The 26,547-nt window shown below is 40.6% G+C and overlaps 1 protein-coding gene across 2 annotated transcripts in view; it reads right to left on the bottom strand.

Moving 5' to 3' along the window:
- Window positions 1–26,547, bottom strand: part of ADCY5 (adenylate cyclase 5) — a 216,093-nt gene that overhangs the window by 152,836 nt on the left and 36,710 nt on the right. Inside the window, exon 1 of one of the 2 annotated variants that reach the window (XM_030487014.1) lies at window positions 12,197–12,242. The exons of the other annotated variant lie outside the window; for it this stretch is intronic. Coding sequence (XP_030342874.1) covers window positions 12,197–12,217 — 21 coding nt within the window. The 5' untranslated portion in view covers window positions 12,218–12,242. Of the gene's footprint in view, window positions 1–12,196; window positions 12,243–26,547 lie in introns of those variants that run through there. 2 annotated transcript variants of the gene reach the window in all.

The following is a 26,547-nucleotide window of genomic DNA, read 5'->3' as shown; positions in this document are numbered from 1 at the left end:
GATGCCTTCAAAATATGTTTGGAAATATTTAAGGACAACCTTTTCCTCCTCAAAACCTCTAATGAAACTACAGGTTGTTCCAAAGGCATTATTTGGCATCTAAGGAGCCTGAAAAGTACCAGGGTCCTCTTCCCCACATTTACACCTTCAGACTTATACACAGACTTGTGCACCTACGTGGGTCTGTACAAGCACGGAGAGGCAGATCAAGTACACCGGCTCCTCAGAAATCAAAGTTGCAAAAGGAGCATTACACTATCGTACAAAGGCTTTCCCTTCCTAACCCCACTTGATACTTTGTATGCAGTACAATTGTAAAAAATTCCACATCCCACAAATTCTTACATTTCATCCTCCCTAAGGAGCAGAGAGGAAATTAAGCTCTTCACCAAAGCATCTCTGAAGCATGCACTTAGACTTTTTCCCAATTCAAGTATTTCTGACCTCTAAGAGAGGAAGAGTCTTCCTCCGCAGGAGACAATGGAGGTATTCCAAGCCACCTGTACATTTTACATTTTGTTCCATCTTTCCCATTTAACAATCCAATATTTCCAGTATGACCAAGATCTACACAAATTACAGGGAGCAGTGGTACTACCATCTCTCTGTTAGAAGGACTGTCCTTCGAGACAGAAGCAGATGGAAACCTGGTGCCGGTACACTGTGGCTGCCAGACTGGTCTGGAAGAATTAGGATTATCTGAGCTATTCTGTTTTCAAAGCCACCTTCATCTGGGAAGAAGAGGAATTAATTCTGCCAAAAGCTGACTGATGATGTGAGGTCAACTGAGCGCAAAATACCAATTCAAACAACCTTCAAGGATTACTATTATTGAAGTGAAACTCTTCTCTTTCAGAAGAGTCCCCTATCAGCTGTACCTCCTTAGACACAACACCTCACCCTTGTTTTGTTCACTCCTGCCCATCTTTCTTTGATTATAGGTAAGTATATATTTACACAAAGACTAGCAACAATAGGCCCTCACTGTAATTCAATAAAAGATATTTTATCTTTAGATTCTGAGTAATTTCCAGAAACAAAATCTGGTTTAAGTACTATGGTTTATTTAACATTTCCCTTATTCAAAATGTAGTGCTCTATTTACAAGCTAATTAGAAGGTTTCGTAGTGTTTAAAGAAAGACTACTCACACTAGCAAACTGTCAACAACACAAGCCTTGTGCAGATCTCTAAGACATCCAACAGAAGTTGGCAGTGTCAATCACCTGTCTTCATTGTCAGTATAGATAGTTTATTATTACTAAAGTACAGTACTCAAGCATAGAAGAACCAGATTTAACCTAGGGAAAAAATTGAAACAAGCCATTTGAATCAACAACAATCATTCCCAGACCCCTGAACATGCATATATTTAACAAAAATCTCAAAGTTCTACTTTTTAATCTTCTGTTCTGTGCTGTATCGTTTGTGATAGAACAAGTTAGTGTAACATATTGACAGCTCTACAAAATAAAGCCCCCTTGTCCATCACAAGCAGTGGCAGTTTTAAAGTCTCCCCTAGGCTAGCTCAACCTTGCAAATGACAGTGAACACATTTTAAACATGTAATTCCTTCTAGGTCTTGGGAAAACAAGTTAATCTATTGACCTTGGAAACCCATCAGGAACGTGAAACGTATGTGTGAGTGGAAAGCCCAATCTCTAACCTCTCTGTAATGCATCTTCAGGTTTGATCCTCCCACCTGCAACCATCTGAGCATGTCAGACATAAAACCAGACTGGCTGCAGTGCATTCTCCAGCCTATTTCCTAGCATTCCTGGCTCTCTGCTGAGGGTAAGAAACCATTTTTGCAGAGCCTGACAGTTGGGTTCTTACTATACGAGGTGAGTTACACTAATATAGGTGCAGCTGCTTGAGTACCATTCTGTCCTCTCACAATCTGGCTGTGATGCTAAAAGTGCGTCAGAGCAGGCACCAAGTGCATCCTCTGTTTAGGTTACATAGCTCAGCACACAGAGTCCCCACTGGCAGCAGAGGTGTGCCTAACTGCTCTTTAATTAAAATCCCCTCCAGCAACACGCACTTAAAGTAACTTGAAATGATAGACCACTGCAATGTAGCCACAAATCGTCTGCACCGTGCTGAACCGTAATTTTAGCCTATCTGTTTGCAATGCAATCTGGGCCTGTGTAACAGAACCATTTTGAATCTGTGATTGCATGTGGGAGGAGGTGTGGGCAGATGGATGACAGGTGCAGTAAAACAAAGCCACAAACTAGGCAGCGATGAGGCTGCCCATAAATAAAAGAGGTCTTCAGGTAGCCATATTTCTCAAGAGCAATGGCAATCAACCAGCCATTAGCAGATGACCTGCATTCCACTTCACGTACACTTCTCCCAGTATTTTTCTTACCCCACATTCAGAAAAAGAAAAGCTTAAATCCTCTATCCCAATGAAGCTATTCAGTGAGCAAATAGAGTGCAAGTTCAAGAGACAGCATTGGTAATGTGCCCACAGGGCCTCCAGCTAGCGAGATCTGTGAGCACACCTCAACACAAAGATGAAATTGCAGACTTTCCTATCACAGGCTGAGACATAACCATGTTATCGATTCTTATGGTTCTCCCTCATCACTGTATTACAGGATGCTTGAGAGACTCTGTAGTGCAAACCAGTATGAGTATGAGCACGAACAGTGGAACATAGTCCACAGACCATCAGGCTTCTCGTGCCAGGGACTGCTGTCTCAGTCTGTTTCATTTACTTTCCCAGCTTTCCTCTCAGTCTTTTGGTTATTCCAATTTCAGTATTTCTAGGGTTATTGTCCCTCAGAAGGTTTATCTATAGAAAACCTTTCTTCTGCAATGAGGCATAGTTTTAAAGTGCAATACCTATTTCAGAATACAAAATAAAAAAATATTCTTGCAAAGTAGATTATTTTGCAATAACTACTTTGGTCATCTTCTCCTTGCAGGAAAACTTACTCTAGTTATACATGAAAGAACAAGATGAAGGAAAACATCTATTCCCTTCCCATCCTAGAACAGATTTCTTTGAACCCGACTTCAATTTCAAGTGCCTCAAAACCTTGGCTGTGGAGAAACACTAACTCTTAGAATCTGCTTGTTGCAATGAAATTATCACAATCTATAGCCGCTTGTCACCAGGCCCTTCCTAGGTAACTCAGGAGAAGAGCCTGTGGGAGCAGTAGGACAGCAGTGGCAGTGGGCATCCTTATCTTCCCTCCATCTGCGTGGAGCCAACACGGATGTTCTCCATACTCTCCATGGCAAAGGTGGCATGGCACACTTATGGGAAAAATCCTGCATGTTGCCTTTAAATAGCTTGCATGCTGCTAGCAGCATACATAGTTCAGCTTGACGACTCCTAACTTGCAGCCTTAGAGAGCTTCAGGGACTGCTGCTGTGGCTTCACTGAGGATGCAGTCCCTAGCCCCAAGGCAGATGTACTGCATGGGCATTGTAGTATTGTCTGCAAACTCCATCCCTTCCTTCCCAACCTGCTGCAGCACTGCAGGTACAGGCAGTGCCTGTACTGGGGTATCACCCCAAGGCACTTTTCATCCACAGAGGATACTGGATGCATCCTGCCCGACAAAGCAGCATGAGAAGGCCTGCCCAGGATATCAAGTCGGTGGATGGAAGGAACAAAGATGACCCATGACTAAGCTTTTCTGTTTCTCACATGCTTCTCCACTGAACATTAAGTCACACTGTCTCCTTCATAAATCAATTTACCTTTCCTGCCATAACACAGTGGCTGTTCATTCCACCTTCATGGTAGTATTTTGCCTTTTTTATTTCCCTCCAAACATTTACTGGAGCTTTTTTAAAATCCCAGTGCCTCACCCTTTCAATCACCTCCTCAGCAGAGAGACTGCGATGTCTCTCATGTTTGACCTTGCCCCTACACAAATATGCAGCACTGCTTCGTTTCCCTTTTATGGTCTCTGTGCTTATTGCTGATGATGGTAATTTTAGTGTGTATCAAATCACAGCTAGATTGGTATCCAGTACTGTTTACAGTCTTCTATAATGTATATTTTGGAAATGGTAATAAAAACAGTTTTTGAAGAGGAGAAAGGAACAGCATTCAAATTGCTCACAGAGCGTGAAGAAAAGAAATACCATCTTGCCAAGATTAGCTGTGGGTCCCTAACATTATCCTTTAATTGCTATTGAACAACATTGTCACAGGCTCTCACAGGGGAAAACCTTTCTGAGCCTTCTAAAATTCTCAACCCACTGTTCAGATTTGAAGTTTAGATTTGTGGGCTTTGAAACTGTCCCTGACACCCAGTGTGAACACTGATTGCACATGAAAAGATTGTTTTCATTAAAAACTGATATGGTCTTTTTCAGAAGCAACATGCTGCACATTCAACATGTGCACTGAATACAGAGGCATTTCCAGGGGATGCAAGCGACACCTGAAAGGAAGGAAAAATATAGCTATGGACACAGAATAGCTGGATCCTGCGCTCTGCTGCCTTTGAAAGGAATGCCCTGCACAGAGGCGCAAGATTGATTACATTGTTGTTCTCTGTACAGAGCTCAAGACTCATTTTTCAGTCTAAATTAACAAATAGCTACAGAATCAGTGCTCTTAAAGGAAACTTATGAACTGTTCTATATGCATCTTTTTCATTACAGATTTGTTATAGCTTATCACATGAATAATATTCCAGCTCTTAAGAGGAAAAAACCACCACCTGTGTCAGAGAAAAATACCTTGATTTTTTCACATACACTTAAACACTAATTTATTTAAATAGTAAGAAGACATATAAGTCCTTTTAAAGCTGCTAACACGAGATGAACTCCTGCTTTTTCTGTGCACGGGATTAATTTTTTAGATTATGTACTGTCTAGCCCCTATCACATATAAGGCTGTTGCAACAGTTCTGGCAAGAAATTGATGTAATTTTGTAACATTATGCATTATTTAGGGAATGAAATAAAGGTAAGATTTCACTCTACATCCATAAAGAGGAATGGTTCAGAATTCAGACCCTAAGGACAGGACAAACTAAAGGGGCTTTGTGTCACCTCTTGGCACTCCTGCCTGTGCTCTCCTTTGGATATTTTGACTTTTGGGCCTTTCCAAATTATGGTAATATTGCAAAAATGTCCTATGGGCCACAGAGCCATTTGGAGTCTGTACTGCATTATGGATTACAAATGTGTCTAATGACATCAGCCCTGCCTATAAAATCACTGTCCTCTGATGCTTTTATACTGGAGGGATCCTGCTGCAGCCGCAAAAGGATTAGGGCATTTACAACTCTTGGTAGCAGTTTGAGATTGGATGAGTGTCAAAGGGCAAGGATTTCATCCAAAAGAGCTAACAAAATGGCACTTCTAAACATAATGCAAAGTGCTCAGACTGCCACTCAAAGAATAAAATGAAGCTACAATTAAAAACGTATAACTCTGCATCAGCAAATAGTCACACCTGTCCATGCAAATCTGACGACATGTATGTAAGCTGCATATACAAAAGCATAGCCTTTCTGAGCTACATACTTAACAAAATTGATGGCTAGTGTCGTTAAAAATAAGAACAGTCCCAGGAAATCCTGTCACCTGAGTTAGGCACGTGTTCAGTTCTCATTCTGATTCAATATAGAATTTAGGCACCCTGAAATCAGCAGGTTTCCAAATCCACCAAGCCAAAACTAGTTGTCACCAGAACCTGGAAGCTACACCTTCAGCAAGTAAGAAAAGACCAAAACCATTATGGCTAAATGGAGGCAGACATCCAGAACTAGCACACCTGGATGCATTTCACAGTCACTGGGATTTTTGTCAAAACACCGGCTGCCGCCTATCTTCTGGAGAGAAACACAAGCAAAACCTTCAAACAACAGCCCTGCTCTCCTGTGTCAGCAATAAGCAGTTCTGATAAAGGAGAGGACTATAAAAATATCTTTCAGAGGTCTACCAGGATTGAGGTGACTCTGGACCTCACAAGCACTACTGGATTAAAAAATTCCTCTACAAAGGAGGCACTGGACACCTAATATTAAATACTAGCTCTGGTTGCTCAGTCACTTCACTCTCTGCCCATTATACTCTCCTCTATTTTAAGTGTAAACATGACAGAACGTACACAGCTTCTCTCTATGATATTGCTGACAGTGAAGATACAATGTTCAGATTTCAGTTAGGGTCTTGAGGCACTCAAGTGACAATAGCATGATGTTTAGAAATGATCCTTTAAACACAACAGTGATAGTTTCTACTCTAGGGAGCCCATAAATAGGCTTTCATATGCTCAGAAAGTTCATCTGTCCAAAGTTGCTACCATGCCCAAGTAATTTTAGATTCATAGACTGTTGACTATGAATCTTTGCTATCTTAAACTGAAAGGCTTGATATTAAAGAAATTGGTATTTAGGTTTTAATTGGAATTAGAAATTGATCTCAAGAAGTCTACTCCAAATACCGTTGAATCTTCTCTAAACAAATTATTTTTAACTTTTTTTTTTTTTTCTTACTTAGAGGTCATCTAGTAAGATGTTATCAAACAATTTAAATTCTCCAGTTAACGTATAAACATACATTTACATGCAACATATAATCACTGTTTTTTGCCTGCTCTGGTATAAATATGCTTAACTAGATTACTAGAGCAGCAACTTGTTGAAAGTCAAACAAATTTCTCAAAGATATCAAACAGCATTTTCTAAACAATAAAAAGACCACAGCTTTCATCTCCAAAAGTCACAAACATCACTAGAAAGTGAAACTGACATTTATGAGAGAGATAAAGGGGTCTGTTAAGTATTCAAAAGTTGATTGATGATGTTTGACCTTAGCAGCATGGATCAATCAAAAAATGAAGACATTTTAAAGGATTCTTTTAAAACCATAGGCTCATGAGAAACCACAAGAAATTTCAGCCGTAGGACGTTTCTGCTTGATGTTCAGAAGGTGGTTAAGTTTGCATGCTCAAAGTGACAAACAGCTACACAACATTCCTAATATCTGAATACATTAAGTCATATATATAAACATATATAAAACTGGCCAAGGTGCAAAAGGAATGAGGCTCCAATATATTTTTCTGAACATTTATTTTTGAGAACTTCAAAGTTTTTAGAACTTGTGACTTCCAGGTTGTTTCGGTGCCTAAAAAATTCACTCCCAAAAAATCATTGTAGGTATATAAATATAACTCAGTTCAGCAAGCGATTAATCCCTTAAATATATTAATTCCTCTAGAGGCCTCATTCATATATTTTTAAAGTTCCAGCCAAACCTGTAGGCCACCAAAATAGGATTGGTACTGTTTTTGCAGAAGTAAAAAATTGCTTCAAGGTATTAGAGATCAAAATGAAGATTAATCTGTGCTGAAATACATGGTAGGCTTACTAAAGACATATGAAATCTTCATCGGTCTGTTTATTTTCACGCAGGATTTATCTTTTGTTAAAAGAGGATCTGCAATGTTAAATTCCTGTTTGCTGGTTTGAGGTTTTAAAGGAGATATGTCAATTATTCTTTTATTTATTTAGGAAACACACCTCTGAATGTACCTACGAGCTTAAAAGGCACTACTCCGTTGTATGAATTTGAATGAAGAACACCACAATACAAGATTTATGCTAGCTACACTCAGGTGCGAGATCCTTCTCTTCACCTGGTGTTCAGATTACTCTCTTCCCTCCTCATCTTTTTTCCTAGCTTTCCCATAACTCTGCACTAAGTTTAGCTTTTGCTTACCCCATCTTCAAATGTCCTTTCTCAGTTGGCTCCCCTTTCCTCATTACTTTTTCTTCTTACTTTTTCTACCTTCCCGAGCCAGCAGTACCAGTTCATAAGATCTTTCCATGGCTTGAGAAGCACAGCTGTCTGAAAAGCTGTGAGAACCTCACAGGAGCTGAAAACCACAATATCATTATGTTTCTATACAGATGGTGTTTTGGACAATGGGCAGAGCAAAATGCTGGGTGCAGATTCTAATCCACTGTCTTTCCCTTGGAAAGGATGGAATAATGATGGAGCTTTAATCCATCATTAACCTTTGTCCTCCACTTTCATCCTTCTTCAAAATCACAGTAGTTACAGCTACCACTGAGCATTGCTTTTAAATGCAGCTATGAACAGGGCTGCTTTAAGACAGTATCATTCTTTGAGGCTAACCACTCTACTCTGGGCTCCTTAAGTTGACAAAAGTTCATTTTTTCCTGAGCATTTTCTGGAAGTCATCATTTGGTAAAAATAGTAAAGCGCTATTCTGAGGAGCATTTTTTCCTGTCCGTTAATGTATTTTCTGATAGCTCTGTCTTGTGAAGTTAAACATGCATTTAGAAAGGAGTCTCTGCTAAAGAAGCTTCCAATAGCTCATCAGTTCAAAGCAGACCCGGTATTCACTCCTTCTGACAAACTATCATTCCTGCCTGGAGCAGTCAGGCAGTTTCTTTATCACATGGCATATGAAACATCTGCACAGCAAGGCCAAACTGCTCCTGCTGGGTTCATTATTTTGACAGCTTCCCAGGCAAAATTAACTGCATTGTCACCATATTCATTTTGACCGCCTCACAGCTTCCAACCAGCAGTAATTACTCCCCACCCATCCAGTGCTTTCCATGGCAGCGGACTCTTTGTTCCCACACTTTGTGAGGTGTTGTTATGCCACTGCTGATGGAAACAGCTGGTCAGTTTTTACAATGCGTGAATCATTATCTGCTCTTATTGCGCAATCTGTAATGTAATACATTTGATTGCCTTGTCTCCTGCCATCAGCAGAGATCTACCCATCACACAGCCCACACAAACTTTCAATTAGAAACACTTCTGCAATAAGATGATAAAGCATCATGACATAAGATAGATTAAGTGACAGGTCTTGTAATATGCAAGACCATATCTGAATAATACATTTAGCCAGTTGTTATATGGCCTAAATTTCAGGGATCCTTAATACCAGCCACAAGTGATATCTGGATCAGTATTTTGCAGAGAAGCCATTAGCTAGGGTAGGATGTCACCATATGCTGCAGGATAATAAAACAACAAGTGCCTAAGTGAAGTAAGTTATAGTTTAATATATATTGTTATATGACTAACAGAGGAGACATATATGGGCAACAGGGATCAAAGTAATGACAGGAAGTTTCAGTACTTGGTAGCTAAAGCTTACTAAATTGTTCTTAATTTCAAATGACTACACTATTTTGAAGTTGCTCATGGCAAAGCACAGAGCTTGCTCACCTTGGATGCCAGTTCTGGGAGCTGGCTCCACTTCCCAGCTGCAGTCACCACCCCGCACTACCCTAATACTGTACAGGAATGAAATTTAGGTGAAGCATTTGCCAGGTACAGGAAACTGAAGGCAGAGGAATGTGGAGAAGTGAGAGATGAATTCTGCAGAGACCAGTCATGCTGTGTGATGCACAGCTCATCAGGGCAGCCTAAAAGCTCTACTTGAAGTCAAGCTGGGTACCTTTTGTGCCATCGGAAGATTTGAACCACCGTTTCTGAGTCTGCCCTGGACTTCCCATGTTCTTAACACTGGGTCATCAGTTCACATTATAGCAGCTGAGTCAAGGAGCTGATGACAATTACACCACAGAACATCGTTTTGTGGATCAATAACTCATTCGAGTAGTGGATGAAATAGCACAGCGGGACACTGGCTGACAGCCCCAGCACAGGCCACAGAAAAGGATGCTTTTAGCACAGATTAACTAAACACATACGAAGGATGTGTTTGGCTGAACTCCACGGCCATGAGCAGAGCTCTATTAAATGAGAATCTGTTTGAATATAGTGAACAGTTATTCACAGTGCACACCTGCAAATTAACAACACAGAGAGCTTCAGAAGCTCCAGGAATCCCTGTTTTTAACTTTTTCCCCTTATTTCCAATCTTGAAATTTCATAGGCAAAAGTCGTAAAGAAAACTTTTTAAATAGCAAATGTCTTTTGCATTTTGATACTTCCATGGAAATCTGTAACACGTTGTGCAGCACAATGTTCTTTAAATGCACTAAACTCATGGGAGACTGCACTTTGTCAAGAGACAGGCTTGTATTACTGCTGGCAACACCCTTAATATAAACAATGCCTTGCACTTTCCTTCAAGTATGTTTATCCTATGTTTTCCTCTGGAAGAAAATGACCCTACAACATGGAAAAAGGTTACAAAATCCCAGCAACTGGTTTAGGGCTGCCTCATGCAGCAGAATTGCCCAGTGCAATTCCTCTGCACAGACAAGCTGCAGTACACCTCTGACGGCTGATCTCTGACATTGGTCTGGTGGCATAATTTCTCCCTGGCAATTTGTCCATAAAAAAACCTGGCATTCTAATTAACAAGGCTGGCCAAGGCTTGAGTGGGTGTGGAAACTGAAGTTGCAGGGCTCATCGTTCCAGGCCAAGGCGAGCACACATCGTGTCACAGACACCTGGAGATGGTCTGCTTGCTCCTATCTGTGCCATTCGTGCTGTCTCAGTAGGGTTAAACTTAACTTGCCAGAGAGGTTGGTTAACACATCCCACAAACATTAAGAAAAAGTCATTAATATAAATTACAAGCACAGCTGCCACATACTGCAAAAAGTTTTGTGGAGCTCTAATTGATAATTGTGTAATGCTGTCAAAACTGTATCAGAAGCTAGAATGTCACACACACCCAAAAAAGTATCCTGTTCCACCTCATTTTTGTCTTATACGGTGTAAAGAAATTGCTGTTTCCAAAGAAACATGTACTTCTTCCTGGTAGTCTCTATTGTGTTTAAACACACACACACACACACACACACACACACACACACACACACACACACACACACACTCAGGAATACCCAGGATTATTTGCTTGCTTTCATATCATACCCACCAGACAGAAGATGCATGCTGTACTTATCTTATTTACAGTAGGTAGAAGTACCAGCTTGCAACATAACAGATCAATAAAGGTTATAACTAGATCTTGAATACATTTAAGCAGCTTATTGTTTGCTATTGGTAGAAGAACGTTGAAAACTGACAGGAAAAATGGCTTTCATAGAAGTTATATTCTTAATGCAACTACTATTTGGGGAGGGGTGCAATTAGCATTACTTCTTCAAAATCCTATATTTAGCAAGCTAGTGAATATTTCGCTGAGATCTAGTTAGACAGGTGGGGAAGAAAAAGACATAAATTAAGGGGGAATAAAAAGAATGCCATTACACCAGTAGATCACCACCAAGCTGTCTTCTAGGCACAAGGTGTCCAGTTCTGGGCTCCTCAGTACAAGAAAGACAATAAGCTACTAGAGAGGGTCCAATTGAGGGCCACAAAGATGTTTACAAGTCTGGAGCATCTCTCTTATGAGGAGAGATTGCAGTAGTAGGGCCTGTTTAGTCTGGAGAAGACTGAGAGGGGGTATCATTATTCATATTAACACCTCAAAGGCAGGTTTCAAGAGGATGGTGCCAGACTCTTTTCAATGGTGCCCACCAACAAGATGAGGAGCAATAGCCATAAACTGAAACACAAGAAGTTTCACCTCAACCTGAGGAAGAACTTCTTCACATAGAGGGTGGCAGAGCACCAGAACAGGCTGTCCGAGGAGGTTGTAGAGTCTCCCTCTCTGGAGACACTCAAAACCCGCCTGGACACATTCCTGTGTAACCTGCTTTAGGTGGCCCTGCCTTGGCAGGGGGTTTGGACTGGATGATCTCCAAAGGCCCCTTCCAACCCTAATGATTCTGTGATTCTGTAATATTTTCATGCTCTCTGCATTGATAAAAATTTAACTAAAAATTCACACTTTTTCCTAGTGAAAACCAGGAGAGCTCCTTTCAGAAAGGAGTTTTAGCACCAAAGCAGAAAAGTGATCCAATAAAAGCTTGGGGAACCCTCCCTCCTCTACACAGACACACTCCAGAAGCTATAAAGACTTCAAGCTGGGACAGTCAGGACTGTCAGCTTGTATTGGATTATGTTATGCTCTGTCTCACCCATTCAGGCTCAGTTAGCTGAGCTACATTCCCAAAACTACAGGCATAGATAATACCACACAAGGAAGTAAACAAGAAAAAAAAAAATCCACTTAGCTGCTTTGGTGGTAAAAACAAGTGGCTCCTAATGAAAAAATGGCAGCTACAAAGGAAGTTTGTATTTTTTTTCCATTCAAAATCTTCAAAGGATAACATTGCAAAAGAGGAGAGTTTAATCAAGTCCAGTACTGCAGTTTAGAACATAAACCTACTTACTTTACACCCAAGAGACTTCATGCCTTCCCATTTATACCCAAGAGACTTCGTGCCTTCCTATCCAATGACGTGCCAGTCCATTCCTTAGAAGCTTGCTCCTGTTCAGGATTCTTCTCTCTTAAGCAGACTCTCAGGTTTAGCATATTTCCAGGTACAGCTGTGTTTCTGGCTTTTTTTCCTGCTGCCAACACTCTTGCACCTCCAAGGGAGCCTTTGTAAACATGATGTTAGAAACGGCTTGTGAGACAGTTTCCCCAGGTAAAAAGCGGTGGATATAAACCCAGTGAGACGCTGGCAAAAAAAAACCCTAAGACAAAACAAGGACTAAAAAAATATTGCTGCACTGATTAAACTGTCAAGTGAGACAGTGGAGTCCATTATAAGACTTTCTCCGTATTATTACATTACTCTTGGATTTCTCTAGGTGAATTTCTGAGGTGAATTTTACATTGAAAGAAATACCAGTGGAGAAAGCTGGATATTTATTCTTGATTTTCTAAATCTTACATCTTATGTATTTAAATGGAATAAGACATAAATATCTCTTTCTATCTCTTATCATGCAGATATAAGGCATGTATCTATTATAGCAATATAAAGGCTACCAAGTACAATGTCTCATGGAATAGAGTATTCCTTTGCATTTTCGCCTACCAAAGTTTAACCACTGAATGTTCTGATCTTTGATAACAATTTCCCTGTCTCATTTTGATAAAACTAGTCCAACACACCTTTACACACTGGCGTGAGTTTACATACCATGACTAACTGGTCCAAGGAGGCTCCCAGGACTTATTCAGTCCTTTCAGATTCCCCATCAGTGCTTAGAATGCATATACATTCAGCTTACAGCTGTACATAGGAGAGATTAATGGGAAACCCAATGCCTCAAGCTTTATTGAAGTACAGTTGTAGGAATTAGTTATCTGCTTCTTAAGGTAAAAGAGGAGATTCACACAAAAATGACTGCCTTCTACTTTTCATCACTTCAGTTCCTTCCTTGCTACTGGCTGATTTTGTTCCTGGAAAAAGTTACCAGCTAAGACTGATCATGCATGGAAGACAGCACATTATTGAAAGAAAGATGACAAAAAAATGTGCATTTTACCTTCCCTCTCTAGAAACTGCCTTCAACTCTAAACCTGATGGAGACAGGAAAATCAATGGAAAAATAACATACAAAACATGCAGTAGAATGAAACAGAGATCACTGCAGATTGTATTTGACAGTTTTCTGCATCACGTATTCAGTCACCGTACTGCTGCCTGCATGCGTGCTCCCAATGGTTCACAGTTACAGTTTACTAAACCAAAAAATAGATATATTATCTACATCATTGGCTCAATGACCAGAATTGCTGGCATTCTGAGGCTGTTGATGTTTGTACAATAGTAACTGAATCTTAAGTCATTTCCAAGCAAATCCATTTGACTTCATGACTTCAACATCATTGGTAAGAGGAGCACTCAGACACATTCTCGATCACAGTAGTTAAAGGTTTGATCTTGCAAACCTCTTTCCTGAGAAGTAAAGCCTCCAGCAGAATATGCTGCTGATGAGCTCAGGGAAGTCTGCAGTACTTCTGAGCTGAGACTCATTCTGTGGAAATAACTCCTCTACTGTATGCCAGAAATTCCATTTCACAGCATTCGATCACAACCAACGCAGTACCATCTAGGCTTTCTCGCAAAACCACTCGGTATTTCTAAGCTTTTGAAGAGAAACAATAGGAGCTAACAGCACCTTAGAAGATTCTTTACAATCTACTCTGCTTAAGGCCACTCTGCAGAAAATTTAGAAGAGCAGCACATAACGGGACAACATAAAAGGTCTCCACCAAGATATACTTGTGGCAAAACCTATAGAATCAGACATGTAATTTCATATTCTTTGATAACAGAGGGTGTTTTTCTTCCTACCCATCCTTTTCTATATTCGGAATTACAGCGAAACATATGTTCCCAGTACCATAACCACCACTGGATATCTTTAAAGCTTTAACATATAAAAAGCCTGAGATACACCAGCTACTTTCAAAATGACTACACTGAATTATTCTCCAAACAAGACCAGTCCTGTTTTATGGCTTATGAGCAAACATCAGGATGGCCTGTTCACAAAAGCACATGAAACCTATTAAAATATGTCCATGGTTTTTCATACCATAATTTTGACCTTTTCTTTTTCCAATTATTTCTCTCAGTAACTGAAAAGATTTTTTTATGCTACTCATAATTTAGGGGGCCTTGGCAAGTGTGTACAGTACCTTTCAGCATTGCTAGCAAACAACTTGAGTTAAAGAATTAAATCAAGTCATAACTGTCCTCTGCTGATAAGCATAATTACCAGCAACACATGCTTTATAGCTTAAGGATACTAGTTATTCGTGTAATTTAAGTCCCACTGTCATCTGAGAGAAATGCACACAAAATATAATCACAAAGCAGCAGTGATGTGTTGCACAACACGGCTAATAAGTTTAACTTTATTGCTGTCCTTCCCATTGTGATTTGGAAGAACTTTGCTAGTTCGCAATTGCAAGCAGTGGCATACATCGTTCAAAGAAAAATGAAGTAAAAGAGCTGTTTTATTATTCATCAGGATACAGCCTACTCTTTTTATACAACTTATCTTCATTTCAGCTGCCTGAACTTTGGAAAAGCAAATACTTTAATAAATTGACACAAGGGCACTGTAGTGTCCGTGACACCTCTGCAAGCCTCATGTTAAGGTCCAATACTTCACTTGTTCTTCTCCAGCACAGCTGCATGTACTTCAAGTCATCGGCCCCTTTTTCAGTGTCACGTTTTCATCTGAAGGAACAGCAAAAAGGATGGCGGAGAAATGCATCAGCAACTATCTGTATACTACCATGACTGAATTTATTCTGTGTGCAGCCAGCATGCAAGGACTGGCACTGATTTGTACAGTATCATAGAATGCTAAGGCATGAAACGATATGCAGTATTGTGCAAATCCTTTGCCCTGTGTTGAGGCAAGCACAGCCAACCTGGAAGGAACTGCTTTAGAAAAGCTTTACAAAAAGCAAGGTAGTACTTCAGTGCCTCAGAAGCCTGACTGGCTGCATTCCTTTGGCTAACTTAACTCTGCATTGCTAAGTGTCCCTGGTCAAGAAACAGTTCTTCACTCAGCTGGGACTGGCTCCCCTCCTTAAGAGATGCAACATTTCCTCATCAGCTTTAACTATGTGGATTTGGTGACGTCTCATGCCAGCCAGAAGACCCACCTACGGCAAATGGGAACAAAGAAGTGCTAGGTTGCATTTGCCCTGGCAGAGATGAGCCCATGGGCCAGCAGCAGGTAGAAAAGCAGCCTGTCCAGCAGCCTGTCTCCCATCTCCATCTCAGAAGGTACAGGCTGGAGGCAGGGAACGGCAGCCTACTCATGTCAGGGCCTCAGGAGAACTTGTTTGCCAGTCTAAGAGCTGCAACTAGGCATGCAGCGTAGCACAGGGACAGTGCTATGACCTGCCAGGGAGGGCCAGCGTCTCTCTCCTAGGAGGGATTTCAGCTGAATTCTCCATTCCTACTGGCTGACTTGCTCTACTGTCTGGCCTCCTCACACGTCTACATGCCAACCATGGCTCCAAGGGGCAGACACATCCCCTATAACTTTTCTCTATTCGTTACAAGGGTGCAGTGTCAAGTGGGGAACTCAACAGATGGCAAGAGCTGACCAACCCTCATCAAAGCTGAGAGAGCTGTAAGGTCACATCTGGAAAGGTTTACGTGTTTTGTTACAAGATGAATACAGACATTACCATAAAAGGAGTATTTTTATATCTAAAAAATGTTGCAAGAAGGGATCAGATTTTTTATTTGCCAATTATGAAGACATTTCTTTCAATCTCTAAATTCAGAGCAGAAAGATTTTTGCAGCAAAAGGCATGCTATTTCAGTGCCAGAAAGTTCATTTTTCTTCTTCCCAGTGGAACATATTTTTCATCCTGACACTTTCTGAATACAGAAATATGGAATAGAGAAAGCCTGAAGATCTAGCAAAATTCCATAGGACTGAAAGAGCCGCAGCCTCCACCTGCTGCGCGGCTGCCCCATGAACTGAGGTACTCTTACCCAACTTCCGTGAAGCTTTCCCCAGTATTTTGCCACCACAAAAAAATCAACCCTTGTAATAAATTAATTTCTAAGCAGCTATTTTATCTGGAGAGAAGGGGAAAGATTAACCTGTTCATAGAAAGACTTGGGTTGAAAGAGTAGAAGCCATGCAGTCCAACAGCACAGGATGGATCTGGAACCTCAAACATAACCTTGATTTGCTGCAGGGCTTTATTTGTCCATGTCTCTGTCAACCCTCACCCATAAAACCAGGATTAAACCTTCCTTTGCAGAACTGTTAAAAATGTATTGCCATTTACCATCTGTTCAACATCCTACTTACCTAGTCTTGACACAAAAAACCTTTCTCCTAGTTCTCAGAATAAGCAAAAGGGTTGCAAGAGTTGTCAAAGATTCTCCTTGAACATTGCCATCTTCCAAAATTATATTAGAACTTCAGGAAATTAATGCTAATTAGCTGGAATGGAATATAAACTTAGTTTAGGAGAAATAAAGGCATCAGGGAGGAAGGTGATATTTTGCTTTTAAAAAAATGCATCTCCGTTGAAATCAGGGCAAGAAAATATTTGCCTGGCACTTTTTCGTTGACTCGATGACAATTTCGTTGACTCAACTCTGAATTCTGACATCACCTTTTTACAAAAGAAGCATTTACAGCCACATGCTATTTTTCTACAGGGATTTGACTCATTCTTCCAAACTTTAATTTAGAATCAATTGTTTGCTGTGTTATTTTCACACATAAAAGGCAGCACTGGTGCTTATTACCCCACAGAGATTTTTAAAAGCCTAGAATATAGTTGCAGAATAAGTAGCTCCTTTATTTAGGGAGAGGAGAAACACAAAAACACCTTCAATTGCTCTAACCACTTGCTTAGCCAAACATCCTAAAGCCTTTCTTTTTGTTTCAAAGACCAATTCTGTGAGCCACTAAGGCTTACAAGTTCATGCAACTCAAAGGCTAATAAAACCATTTGACTGTCATTTCTGAGTGGGTAGAAGCTCTCTTCTGAATCCATTTGGAAATTAAGTCACCCACACATTTCCATACTTGATAAAGACCACAGGGCAAATGACCACCTGCCAGCAGTGAGTGGGGAAAGGACGGGTTGTGGTGGTGGGGGGAGTACAGAACAGAAAAGAACAAATCTAATACAAAGTTTCCCAAGCTGTATAATCCTGACGGTATTCTAGAAGCCAACATTAAACTGCTTTTTATTCTTCAGTAAACCTACTGAGCTATGAACAAGTAGATTTTTCATAAGGATTTTTCTCCACCTCTCAAATAGGGCTCACAACTACACAAAGACTTACTATAAAACAGTTCCACAAACTCACCAAGATCAGTATTGTGCCTTTAAGAGCTGTCTCAAGCATGGTTTTGATCTGCGAATCAGAACCTTGCATGAAAAGGGCATTGAGACCATGCTGCTTAGAAAATCAAGCATCTTCTCCAAGTTGCAACAGTGCACACTGGTCAACTTTTTATCATAATGAGAAACATCTACTGTCTAGAAACCTACAGTCAGCTGAAGCAGCAAGATTTCACACATTTGTATGCTGAACTGATAAGGCAGGTGACAACTTCCACAAGCGGGCTGCAGAAGATGCAATGAAATTTACTTAAAAAAACCCCAAACAGACCAGTACAAAAATGCATATAAACTTTCCTGGAAATGCAGTATTCCCCAGTCTGTGCTGAAGGTCTCAACAGTGGCAAGTGTCCTGTGTGTATCAATGCAGTGAACTGCAAACGCGAGCAATATCTGCAAGAAGAGCTGGTGGAACTGAATCCACAGTTCCTCTTGCGTGGAGTTCTTACTGCTCCTCCACTGCCATCCCCAGAGCAAGACAGTTCTCTTTCCCTGCGGTGATACCCATAACCGCTCAATTTGATTCTATCAACACAAAGTGATACAGGTTTCTGGACAGTCCACATTTTATACGTTAAAATACTTTTTTTTTTCCTTTCCACAGTCACTTATTAAGCATGGCCAAGGCACCTCCAAGGTCAAATGGAGAGGTATCATGTTTCTGAAGGTGAAGATTAGGACATCTACAGTATCAATTAAAATTTACACCAGGATGCAAACCAGAAAATGCCAATTTTATATGAACAGAAATCCCAGATTTGAAGACTTTAGGCTTTAGAACAAGGTTGAGGTTTTGTTTATATTGTACAGCTGATTTCTTATAGTAGCAGGATATAACAGAACTACGGCAACCTAGCTTGTTCAAGAAGTATATCAAAAGCTATAGCATCACTAAATTCTTCTCATTTTTAAATACTGGATAAACTGTACATATATCCATGCTATAAGCTAAACGTGCCATAGTGGGGTGCGTATTCTTTTTATTAGCAGTTATTCAGAATATGCCACACTGAAGTGGCTTTGCTGGTGGCAAACAATTCAGTTCTCTTAAACTTCTTTGCAATAAAAGCTTATACCACATTGTTATTAATTTATGTCATAAATTTTATTATCTTCAGGATGCTCTTCTTAATAACTCCTTTGAAATTGTGAAGCTGGCTGAGAGCCAGCCATAGCAACACTGAAATTAAAAGATCCCTGAAAGCCGAAACACAGAGCAATACTCATCAAAAACCAAAGCCAAATGCCAGTGTTTTTTAGATGTTGACATTTTAAGTAACCATGACCTTCTCTCTCTGAAAACTTCAATGTAATTGTTATATAGAACCGGTTCCCCATTAAAACTTCAAGAGACATAGTCATTAAAAACTCTAGAGAAAAAACAGCCAGCACATTCAGCATCAGAACACTGCATTTGAAAATTTTTCATGCCTAAATAATATAATTTGGTGGGCCTCCCACCACAGTAGACTACACACTGTTTTCTGAGGCATATGCTTGTTAACAGCTGAAGAATGATGCAAAGCCACAGGGAAAATAAATGCCTTCATGTGAAATAGGAGAGGACAGTAGTTACAAAGAAGTGAATAGGCAGTCAACAAGGTGAGACAAGGACCGTATTGCACATAGGTCCTAACATAAGGCTGTTCTCTAGGTATTATTACCAAGATGAAACTTCAGGTGAGAGCATGCAACTTGACAACATGTAACAGAGCTCACCGCTAAACAAACAAGTGGAGAGAAATTCAGAAGACTTGGCTTTTCTTTCTCCTGCTTCTTGTTCTGTCACAGAAACAGACGTCACAGGATCTCTCCAAGCCCCAGCTTCTGGCCAGTGGAAGTTAGAGAAAAAGCATCTCCAGAATACTTTTTTCTTTTGTGGGACAGAAACGACTCATGCTTGTACCAGTGATGCAAGGCTGAGCTACTTATATAGCTTGCTGATCACGTGCAAGCAGTTACAAGCGCTTGGGCAGAAAGAGTAGTTCTTTCGCTCTTGTTTCAGGACCTCTCTGCTTAGTTATGGCGAAGCACGCAGGATAAGAATATAATTTGGGGACAGAAAGAAAGTGAGACTGCGTTTTGTTAGGGAGCTCACCAGGGAGACCAAAGGGAGAAATCTATCTGTCCTCCTCTTAGGACTAAGAGCAGAGCATCACCACATGACTCACCTGAAACACTGTGATTCTCCATCAGCGGAGATCAGCACAGGCTTACAAAATAGGATGTGGATAAGGTTGTGCAAGGCTGGCAGTGTCCAAGCAGAGAGAAGAGGGAAGGCTGTTTAAATTATACAGAATCTGGTCTCCCACTCGCTGCTGTGCAGAGATGACTTTTTAAAAGGTGAAGCTCAGGAAACTTCATCTCTCTTGAGCTCAGTAACAGAATGATGTCTCACCCCCAATTAAATAATGGGGGATTGAGAAATTTTGTCTGTCTCCCATACAATTATCAACTGGAAGGAGTGGGGAGATAAATCACTCAAAACAAAGCACTTAACCACTGATACTCTGAGTGCCTTCCTTCTCTTGATGGCGAAGGTAAAAATTAAGAGTGTCTTTTAGCAACAGCACAACAGGTATGAAGAATCTCCCTGCTACGCAATCCTAATACACACCAGCCTTTTGCTAGCCTCTATTTAAGACAATTCTGATATCCCAATTTTGTCTTTCAAAAGTCACATTCCTATTACTGAGGCTTACTGTCCTACAGAAGCTGTTAATCCCACCACAGCCAGGGCATCCCAAGGCAGTTGTATCGGTCACATAACTGGTACATACGGAAACTGCAGTCAGAATGCAAAAATAGCTGAAAATGAATTTCATCAATGTGGACTGGGAGTGCGGATGAAGCAATTGGAAGCAGAGATCCAAATTAAGCAAAGAGGAGAACTGCGATATCATGAACTGAAGGAAGATGTTGCTCTCTCCTTACCAGTCCAGAAGGAAAGACTCTTCTCAGGCTGTCTGTGATCCACTCTAGGATGGGCTTAGGTCTGCATGATTTTCAGGTGTCACAGTGATGACAGTGAAACAAAAAAAAAAAAAAGGAAGGAAGGCTAAAGAAATAAATAGTCATAGTAAATATGAACAGCATGTGTAGTCAGAGCCCCATCTATACTGTATTTGGTAGACACTAAACACTGCCTTACAGAGCTGCTTACGCCAGCATCGTGAGCTACCAATGCCGTTAAAACGGAAACCCCGCCAGACACTGACTGAAACCAGCTTTTTCCTCACAAAGTCCTGTTTTACATGGCATTTTAGGCCTGAATCACAATACAGTGAAAATGTTTCTCCACGTACATATAATTCAGTAGATAGAGACTAGGGGAGAAAATTGGAGAAAACATCCCACAGCTTTTTTTCCTATCTTCGCTGTGAAGTTTGCTTTTTCAGGCAGATGCCCCTCACTTGAAGGCAGTGAGGCTGGCTGAAAACCTAAAGATCATAGGAATTATTTAAAATATGAAAAAAGGGGAGAGGGAAAAATAGGCCAAAACCCATCATTTGGAGGCTATGCATGATAGAGATGAGTCTGTAAAGCCCAGGAGTATAACTAGGATTGCTTCTGCTTTGAAAAATTGTCAGCTGTATTTCTCTTTTCCAAAGAATAAAGATGTCATAACAAGAATTAGAGATTGTAAACAGTAAGAACAACTGAAGGAGGATTTATTAATTTGTTTGTTTGAACGAGACAGAGGCAGCACAGACAGACCCAGGAGGCTCTTCTGAGATCCCAGCCTTGGGGTTAACTGTCTTTCAGTATAGCCATCAACAGGAGATCCTAACCCTACAGAGTACTGCATATAAATGTAATCCCAATGTGAGGCACAGCTATGAACGCAGATATTGCTGCCTGTTGATAAAAAATTTGTAATTCCCCAACTACTGGAATTAAGGAGGTAGTTTCCTGCAAATCTGCATTTCTGGGCTCAGTTATGTCTCACAGCACAAGCTTTGAATAAAGCTCTTCCCACAGCTGGGACCATGTCAGAGGGCTCTGCCCTGGGCAGATTCTCTGTTGTCCATAGGAAGAAGCTCATCTGTAGTAACAGTTGAGACTTCTATCGGTCTACAAAATGTGGCTGGGATTGGCCAATGGGTTAAAAAATGGAGGGAAAAAAGAAGGAAGGAAAACGTATGCAGTACCAGCTTCATCTTGTATGCTTGTTTCCTATGGAAACAAAGCTAAACCCAACATATTACAAAATGAACAGTCAGTTTAGAGCCAGTTCTATTTGAGAGCTTAAGATGACAGAGAAACTTCAAGTAGCAAAAAGTATTTGTCCTTCATTGTCTCAAGCAGGAATCTCTGTAATAATTGTGCTCATCCGTTTTCACGTTGTATTGTATTATGGACTGCAATGCGGAGGGGAGAAAGGAGAGAGAGAAGACATCACTGGATTTTGAACACACCGTTAGCAGAGAGATACCCCATCACTGAAGCACTGCTAAAAAGCCAGACAAACTGGTGATGTCTAACTGAATGGCCTAGATTTTTTGACTTATCTCCTGTACAGAAGTCATACAGCTTGCTCTTCACTGATGTGATTACCATATATAAACAATGCATAGTACACAAAAGAAGAAAGTAAAAAGAAAATGTATAAAGATCTGTATATTTAAACTTGCCAAGTATTGCCATTTGCTACATGTGCAGTTCTTGGAGCTACAAAAGCACAGGAAAAGCTCAAAATGCCCTTGCATTTCGAAGCATCCACCCTATTCTCTGTAGGGTGACTCCTCTTTTAATCTCAAAATGAACGAGCATCACTTTAAGTCAGCTGGACGTATTCTATGCGAGAAGAAAGGAATTACTTTCCAAGCCTCTCCTAAGTCACTTGCTTTTCTTGCCATGTAAAGCTCTGATTCATCCAATACATGTAACTAACTTTTAGGGAGACAGCTTTGCAGAATACCTGAATTTCTGTTCTTCAACATCAGCAAGAAGCCATCTAAATTACCCACATACAGAAATACAGTAACTTCAACAGGCAGATAACTAAGCTAAACACCAAGGGCTTAAAGACCTTGTACATGAGCTAAAAGAAAAGTCTGTTAGGTGAAATCAACAGCAGATGACAGAAGGTATTTAAAAGACCCTTGGTCTGCTTGTAGTCAAGTCACCAGCTTAGCAACTGCCTTTTCCAGATCTACCACTTAGCTGCTCATCTGCTCAGGATAGAGACCAGTATCTACTGCCCATTTTCCTGCGGCCCAACACAAGGTAGCTTTTCTGGTGGCTTCCTTACACTACCAGAGAGCAGATTCTGCAATCTGCCACTAAATAGACAAAAACACCTTCAGGTTGCATGGAACTGCTTTGTTGCAAAGGAAATCTGTCTGAGAACAGCAGCCCTTAAGTGCTCTAACAGGGTTGCAAAATCCTCTGAAAGAGGAACACACAGTTACCAACACAGCGAAAGAAAGGCTGCTCGCTGCTCTTCACACTGCAAGGAGGGAAATCATTACCTTCCTTCAGCAGGCTACTAGGCACTGATACATCATCCTCCTATATTCCAGCCTTCACCAAACACCTTTCAGTTGCAAGCATAATAATTTCCACTGGAAAACACTGATGCCTCCTTACATTCAAGTCTGGCATCACATTTACAGAAGTACTCCTACTTCCTTATTAAGGGTTTCACAGGCAGGAGATGATAAATCTTTGGTCATTGGTCAAAACAAACATTTCTTGGTTTGGGTTTTGTTTTGTTTTGGTTTGGTTTTTTTTGTAATTTCAGGTTTCTTCTCATTAGAGAGTATGTCGTACTTCAGAGAGAGATGTATTCTACCCACCCACCAATCAATAGTTATCCAAGATACTGTCTTAATCTTCCCCTTGGAAAGTTAAAGGACACCACTCTGACATACAAACACTGCCAATAAACTACACAGGGTCTTATTTTCCAATAGAAACAGTAATTCACATATTCACCCAACTATCCCTAAAGATTAAGCTTTTTCACAGGCAGCCACATTGTCAAAATGCACAGACATTTAGCTATTCCCAATTTATTCTAGAATTTTACCAAGGAACTATGTAGTGGTTTTAATCAATAAGTTTGCACCTAGTCAGATGAAACAAAGATCTGCACAAACCTTATTTCTTTGACACGCAAAACACAGTTTTTAAGAGCAATCCACCAAGTCATCCAGTAACAGAAAAGTCATCTAAGCCAAGGTCATTCTCTCCATTGCAGCCACTAAGAACTGATAACTTGAAGTCAGGACAGCCTAGGAGACGAGTAGGACAGTTGTCCACTTACAACATCTGGATGTAGAAGACAAGCATGTGCTGATTCTAGAGAGCATTTATCATAACAAAAGTAAACTCCTTTTCTCCAGGGTGATATTGAGACAAATAAGCTGGAGCCCATTCTGAAAGACGAAGCCTGAGCTTCCATGTCATCTAACAGGAAGGTGCCGTCTTTCCATGGTGACACTTACTCACTAGCTCTCACCACCCACACCATTGCTTCAGAGGACTCTCCGCTCTGCCACAGAGCAGGTTTTCCCCCAAGCATGGATGCAAACAAGCCAAGGTGCTAAAACATTCAGAGGGAGAGAGCTGACAAAACCTCCATTGAGGCTGCGTACTGCCAGTCGGGTCTGGAGTGCTCAAAGCCCACTTGCTCTCAGTCATGTGCAAACTCATACTTGGAAGCCTGAATATCCCCAAATGGCATGTCAGCCTCTGCCACTTCTGATCCTCCCCTCCTACTGTTGAGTTTTACATTATTTCAGACCACTTCCGATTCCCTCAGGATTCTGTCCATGAAGCAGTGAAGTCAGTCACTACCTGGGATTTCCGTTATCTTTCCTCTTTGACATTAAAGGAGACCTGTGTGTTTGATAAGCCCTTAGCTCCAACTCAGGCAATTTAGGAAAGAGAACCATATGTCTGGCTCCTGGCACTGTCACTTAGGGGAACCAGATACCTCAGAAAGGTGTCACTCAAGATCCTCATGCCATTACAGGGATTCCCCTATATCCCACTAAGAGAAAGTGTTTTGTTCAGGAATGTATCTATGTCCCCATTTCTCACTAGCATACAGATGTTGGGTGAGCACTGGATGTCTTCATGCAACTGGACATGGAACACAAGGCCCTTGTCAAAGAGATGCCTGACCAAATAGGGTTCACTCTCAAGATTTTTTTGGTATGTATGTTGAGTGAGAAGGAGGTCATGCTATCCCTGCACAGCTTTAATTAACAGTTTACAGTATTCAGCCAGGAAAATTAAAGATGCCCTACTCCGTTAAAGAACATTCAAATTTATTGTACGCACCTTCCTGCACTATCAGGCTGATCTGGACAAAGTGCAGCTGGAAAGCAAACACCATGGGAGCAGAAGGAGAACATGACACCACAGACCCATGGTAAAAATACTCTCATGAAGTGGGAAAGCTAAGTGCGAGGTTTCATTCCTAGAAACATAAAACATCTGAACTATATCTAGGTTCACCCAGCTCTCCTCTCTGGTGATGTTGTTACTGCAATAGCACAGGCTGTTAAAAAATCAGGATGGAAGCATGCAGTTCTGATGAATGATGGCAATAAACTAGCATGTGATGGATCCTCATCTTTTAAAGGCAGCTCTCTCCATTCTTCTGTAGTGCTATGGATCTTTACATTAATGAGGTGCCAAGATAAAAAACACTCCAAAAGCACTACTGAATACTATTTTCTCCTCTCTCCACAGCTTCAATTTATATTTCTCTCATTTTGCCAGTGTAAATCTTCTTATTTGATAATCTCTCTAAAATATTCTGAAACTATTTTAGAAACCTGAGTCAACTGGATGTTGAATTTTGACAAGCTTTGGAGAGAGTTATTCTTAAGAAGTGATCCAAAATTTGGTTGTCTCATATATTTTGATTCTGAAAAGACTTGATCTGTAAAAAACAACCTAGATTTTCTTCAGACTTTTTAGCACATCAGTCTTACCCCAGAGACAGCTGTTCTCTTGTTACTAGCAGCAGAAGCAAAGGGACAAATAAGGCTTTGTGTAAGCCTTATGACTGATGATTTGCAATGCATCTTGCCACAGCTGCCCAGTGAAATGAGTTTTTAAGACCAAGTGTGTCATTAAAATCACCTTATACCTCGGAGATTAACACCTGTACAGAAGGAGGAAACATGGCTGAGCGACTGAGAAAGCATAAAATCACTTAGAGCATCTGGTAGAGACATCAGTAGTGCTGTGTGGCTATTTAGCATGGAAGCAGCATCTCAGTTGTGTTGCCCTGGTTGAGATACACAGGGAACTTTATGAAATGCCATTTTCACTGAGCATTAAGTTAACCACAGCCAAACAGACAAATCCCAGAATCCATATATAAATAAAATGGATATATTTTACTAATGTACGTGCATGAAGAAAGGAAACTGTGAAGGATATCATGACTTCACCAAATGATAAGCTACACAAGCAGTGTGGCTTTCAATGGACTGCTGGGAGTCATCGGAGCATAGGAACTGCAGGCAGACTGATAAGAGCATCAAAGGAGGCTCTTACCATTTGCATTAATGTAACTGGCTGTAGCACAGGGATGTGGACAGAAGATAATGACGGCCATAGTTTGTTATATTCATTCATTGTTCTTCCTTCTCCTCCCACAATTAGAGCAACACTTCACATAACACAGTGCAAAATTATAATTGACTGAATTTAGTTTACTAGCCTCAGCAGACAGTGTCTGTTTAGTATGTTGTCTTTCAACATGCAGCACAATGCAATATCAGCGGCTTAAGATAAACACCGGTAAACAGAATGGGCTCATTACAAAGATTCATTACCATCAATGCCATTCCTCAATGCCATCAGCATTGTGCTCTGTTTTTTCCAAAATGAAACATTTCTTTTCGAGCAAGG

The sequence above is a fragment of the Strigops habroptila genome, chromosome 5, assembly GCF_004027225.2.
Source record: "Strigops habroptila isolate Jane chromosome 5, bStrHab1.2.pri, whole genome shotgun sequence".
Lineage (NCBI taxonomy): Eukaryota > Metazoa > Chordata > Aves > Psittaciformes > Psittacidae > Strigops > Strigops habroptila.
This window is presented reverse-complemented; position numbering and strand designations above follow the sequence as displayed.